Source organism: Macrobrachium nipponense, chromosome 30 (assembly GCF_015104395.2).
Source record: "Macrobrachium nipponense isolate FS-2020 chromosome 30, ASM1510439v2, whole genome shotgun sequence".
Lineage (NCBI taxonomy): Eukaryota > Metazoa > Arthropoda > Malacostraca > Decapoda > Palaemonidae > Macrobrachium > Macrobrachium nipponense.
In genome coordinates, this window is record NC_087218.1 from 18658361 (window position 1) to 18664230 (window position 5870).

Here is a 5870-nt window from a genome sequence, read left to right on the forward strand (position 1 = left end):
CCGGTGGTAGACTGTCCTAAAGCGTTGCCAGACGCACGACCATGGTTAAGTTTAAATATAGTAAAAACTACTGAGGCTAGATGGCTGCAATTTTATCTGTTTGATGATTGGTGGGTGGATGGTCAACATACTAATTTGTAGCCCTGTAGCCTCAGTAATTTTCGAGATCTGAAAGCGGACAGAGACAAAGTCATCTTTTACAGACAACTAAAAACTGGAATTCTGGTTGGTATTTTCACCTTTATCCGTTGATAGTCAACTAAGTATATTGTATTTAATTTGTAGTACAGTTTACCAAAAGTTGTATGGTACTTTCCATGATCAGTGTGTCAAAATTTATAGCTATTGATCGCAAATCAAGAATATGTTAAGTGTAAAACATTAATGAGTTTGTTTATGTCTGTTGATTGTCGTTGATCGTCATCGAGGGTAATTCGATCACATTACTATATCTTGTCTAATGCAGTGTATTACTTGTTCTTTGTTTTGTTTCCGTCCTTCTCTAATTCTTAAATTCTTTACGGTAAGACTTTACTTTAGTTGTCTGTGATAAAATGGCAGTGTGGTCATACCCTGTGATGGTTTAGATGAGAAATATGAAACTCGGTCTTTGGCAACTATAGATCTGTGTTGCTTGAGTCACGGGCAACCCTGGACGCCTGGAAGAAGTGTAAAGCAAAATATGGTAATTGAGAAGTATGAATAACTGACTGCTATAAATGACAATGGCCAGTCCAGACGAACTTACTGGTATTTAGGTACAAGGGCGTAGATTCTTGAAAGTTTGTTTACCCTCACTTGAAGTGCTCGTCGCAGGAATGTTGGAATTGTGAGCAAGCAACCTAGACTGATGCTAAGTTACTTGGGTAGTTGGTTGACGTTTGTTATATTCATTTCTCACCTTTGAAAAAAAATCTTTTGAACCCTATAAGTGGTAAGGGTAGGTGGTAATTGTAGGAGCAGAAGAGGGTAGATCTATATAACTATTCCGCGGCGACCAGCCTTTTTTGGTTTATTCTGGGTTCAAGAATAGGTGCAGGTCCAGAGCACTACAAATAGTAGTATGAAGATTATCATAGGCTGTGTGCGTCTGTTATTAGGTTGACTACCTATATGTATAGTAGTTTATGTGTGACAATTTCTTGTGTCAAGGTCTAGCGTGTCATTTTTGCTACTGGCATATTTTTTGTTCTTAATGCATTTAAGTACAAGGTATTGGTTCTACCATCAGTACACCTTCCTTGCTACACTGTAGGCATTACTAAAGGTTGTTTGCCTCAATTTTGCATCCTTTCTTCAATCTTGCATGGTCCAACTCCATCTTTTCACTTTCTAAACACTGAATGGCTTAAAGTGCCTTGGTGCTTGACTTTATAGCTAAATTTTCTTAAATCATATGTATGAAAGTATGGTTTAATTCATGTGTTGTCTCAAAATTGTGTTTGAGTTAGATTAGAATTAGTGTGAGAGCCTTTTGTTAGTTGTTTACATCATATTGGAGAGCAATTGCTTTATCAAGGTTGGACTTTTAAGGGCTGACGAACTTACAAGAAGCTGTTCTGCATTTGTAGCGAAATGCCCAGAAAGTTTTTGAGAGTTATAATTTTTGTGAGACACATTTTAAATTTCATGCATATTCTAAACTGTATTAGGCCAAGGGAAAGAAGTTTCAGAAGGAATTAATCCCATTTATAAGGGGGGGAGGGGGTTCTTCATTTTTAATTGCTATCATTCTTGTAGGTTTCAGTCTTCTTTAGTTTTTCAATGTCTAATATTGTACTAAATCAGATAACTGAATCAAAAGGTTTGAAGGCTTGGGTTTATCGTGATGGCCAGCAATTACTCTAATAAACATAGTAAATAAAGTTAATCATTGTAAACCAGCTTCCAATTTATATGCCTGAACCTTGATGAGTATCTCTTGTGTTGTCTCAGTATCATTGGATTAAAGTTAAGGATGGTAGTTGTAGTTTTCACATTGGGTCCCTCAAAGTTACATTTCAAATTAAAGATGTTCTGAGCATCTGCTTTATATTGTCAAAATATAACACAGCTAACATTTATTTCACTAAGTTTGTGATGTGAGCTGAGTTGTAATTTAGGCTTAACTTTCAAATTAAAATATCCAAAAATACATACCTTGTAAGAAGGCAACCAAGCAAGAATAATCATCGTAATAAGATAGGGGTTGAGTCGTTCCAATAAAAATGCCTAATAATCATTTAACATTATTTCAGGTTAAAATAGCTTATGTAAGAATAAATATGTGATGCAGAAGAAAGTGATGGCAAAGAAACCCTTTCCAAAGAAGAAATTGACATTGAATGACCCGCCATGCCTGTAATTCCACACCATCCCTCCTCCTCCTCCTCCTCTCATCATCCAACCACATCATGCCTGTGACACCATTTTCAAAGGTAAGAAAAACAACTATACTTTACTGTGTTAACATATGTACTGTATTATGTTTTTAAGTATCATTAGTAAAGTGCTCTATAAATTGTATACAGTAATACCTCAATCTTACGCCATTCGAGTTGCGCAAATTCATAACAACGCGAACTTTTCAATGGAACCTAACTAATTATCATACGCAATTATTTCACATACATGTGAATACAAACAACCTTTTCAAATCCAGGAGAAACCCTGCAAAGGTGTTTCTTAAGTTTTTACAGTAATTTATAAGTTTTCAAGCTTCTATGTGTACATTAAATTGCATTAAATAATATCTCTCTCTCTCTCTCTCTCTCTCTCTCTCTCTCTCTCTCTCTCTCTCTCTCTCTTCTCTCTCACTGAGATGAGAGAATTTTTATAGTACGTGTAGTCTGTATACTATGTGTATTAATATTTTCAAATGATAATAATAATAATAATAATAATAATAATAATATGGGAAAACATATAGAGCAATCCGGTATCACACAACAAACATGCAACATGGCTCCAGGAAGTCAAGGAAGAAGAAACAGGGAGAATAAAACAAATTAAAGATTCACAGACATCACGACAGACACAGTCAGACACAATAAAGAAAAATGCCAAACTGGAAAGCCCCAAGTCCCGATGAAGTCCATGGATACTGGCTCAAAAACTTCCAAGGTCCTTACACCCACGAATAGCAGAACAACTCCAGCATTGTATCTCAAATCACCATGCACCCAAATGGATGACCACAGGAAGAACATCCTTAGTACAAAAAGACAAGAGTAAGGGAAATATAGCCAGTAACTACAGGCCTATCACCTGCCTACCAATAATGTGGAAGTTACTAACAGGTATCATCAGTGAAAGGCTATACAACTACCTAGAGGAGACAAACACCATCCCCCACCAACAGAAAGGCTGTAGAAGGAAGTGTGGGGGCACAAAAGACCAGCTCCTGATAGACAAAATGGTAATGAAGAACAGTAGGAGAAGGAAAACCAACCTAAGCATGGCATGGATAGACTATAAGAAAGCCTTCGACATGATACCACACACATGGCTAATAGAATGCCTGAAAATATATGGGGCAGAGGAAAACACCATCAGCTTCCTCAAAAATACAATGCACAACTGGAATACAATACTTACAAGCTCTGGAATAACACTAGCAGAGGTTAATATCAGGAGAGGGATCTTCCAGGGCGACTCACTGTCCCCACTACTCTTCGTAGTAGCCATGATTCCCATGACAAAGTACTACAGAAGATGGATGCCGGTACCAACTCAAGAAAAGAGGCAACAGAATCAACCATCTGATGTTCATGGACGACATCAAGCTGTATGGTAAGAGCATCAAGGAAATAGATACCCTAATCCAGACTGTAAGGATTGTATCTGGGGACATCAGGATGGAGTTTGGAATAGAAAAATGCGCCTTAGTCAACATACAAAAAGGCAAAGTAACGAGAACTGAAGGGATAAAGCTACCAGATGGGAGCAACATCAAACACATAGATGAGACAGGATACAAATACCTGGGAATAATGGAAGGAGGGGATATAAAACACCAAGAGATGAAGGACACGATCAGGAAAGAATATATGCAGAGACTCAAGGCAATACTCAAGTCAAAACTCAACGCCGGAAATATGATAAAAGCCATAAACACATGGGCAGTGCCGGTAATCAGATACAGCGCAGGAATAGTGGAATGGACAAAGGCAGAACTTTGCAGCATAGATCAGAAAACCAGGAAACATATGACAATACACAAAGCACTACACCCAAGAGCAAATACGGACAGACTATACATAACACGAAAGGAAGGAGGGAGATTAAACTAACAAGTATAGAGGACTGCGTCAACATCGAGAACAGAGCACTGGGGCAATATCTGAAAACCAGTGAAGACAAGTGGCTAAAGAGTGCATGGGAAGAAGGACTAATAAAAGAAGACGAAGACCCAGAAATATACAGAGACAGGAGAATGACAGACAGAAAAGAGGACTGGCACAACAAACCAATGCACGGACAATACATGAGACACTGAAGAACTAGCCAGCGATGACACATGGCAATGGCTACAGAGGGGAGAGCTAAAGAAGGAAACTGAAGGAATGATAACAGCGGCACAAGATCAGGCCCTAAGAACCAGATATGTTCAAAGAACGATAGACGGAAATAACATCTCTCCCATATGTAGGAAGTGCAATACGAAAAATGAAACCATAAACCACATAGCAAGCGAATGCCCGGCACTTGCACAGAACCAGTACAAAAAGAGGCATGATTCAGTGGCAAAAGCCCTCCACTGGAGCCTGTGCAAGAAACATCAGCTACCTTGCAGTAATAAGTGGTATGAGCACCAACCGGAGAGAGTGATAGAAAACGATCACACAAAGATCCTCTGGGACTATGGTATCAGAACGGATAGGGTGATACGTGCAAACAGACCAGACGTGACGTTGATTGACAAAGTCAAGAAGAAAGTATCACTCATTGATGTCGCAATACCATGGGACACCAGAGTTGAAGAGAAAGAGAGGGAAAAAATGGATAAGTATCAAGATCTGAAAATAGAAATTAGAAGGATATGGGATATGCCAGTGGAAATCGTACCCATAATCATAGGAACACTAGGCACGATCCCAAGATCCCTGAAAAGGAATCTAGAAAAACTAGAGGCTGAAGTAGCTCCAGGACTCATGCAGAAGAGTGTGATCCTAGAAACGGTACACATAGTAAGAAAAGTGATGGACTCCTAAGGAGGCAGGATGCAATGGAACCCGGAACCCCACACTATAAATACCACCCAGTCGAATTGGAGGACTGTGATAGAGCAAAAAAAAAAAAAATAATAATAATAATAATAATAATAATATAACTGTAATTACAAAATTCGTGATAGTATTTTAAAGAAATAGGGGGAAAGAAGGGAGAACTATGTTGTACGTATTAACCTACTCCTAATACCAAACATTTATTTCTATTTTTATGAGTAATGTTTGAAGCTAACCTCTAAATGAAATTACAATAACTTTAATTTCATTTAAAAGTTAGTTTAATATTTAGGGAGCATGATTAGGGTCATATTTAGTGTTCAAACTCTAGAAATAAGCATTTATTAGCTTTTTTAGAGACCATGTCAAACTTACGCGATACTTCCCTTTGCGCAATGGTGTCTGGAACCTAACCTCGCTTAAGTTAGAGGTATTACTGTACATACTATTATTATCACAGTTTAGAACTTATGTATACATGAACTGTATTTAGGCTTTATATGCCATTCATATTAGTGAAGTTCTCTATAAATTATACAATTATCATCACAATTTAGTAGTTCCTCTTTGGACAAATGGATTACATGCTTGCCCACCAATTTGGTAGTCCAAGTTTGCTTACCTGCTCTGCTGATGCAGGGACATAGGAATTTATTTCTGGTG

The 5870-nt window shown here is 37.9% G+C and overlaps 1 protein-coding gene across 1 annotated transcript in view; it reads left to right on the plus strand.

Moving 5' to 3' along the window:
- Positions 1 to 5870, plus strand: part of LOC135202351 (uncharacterized) — a 224275-nt gene that overhangs the window by 138867 nt on the left and 79538 nt on the right. The window contains exon 2 of the mRNA XM_064231715.1: positions 2238 to 2417. Within this exon, the coding sequence (XP_064087785.1) occupies positions 2325 to 2417 (93 nt within the window). The 5' untranslated portion in view covers positions 2238 to 2324. The remainder of the gene's footprint in view (positions 1 to 2237; positions 2418 to 5870) is intronic.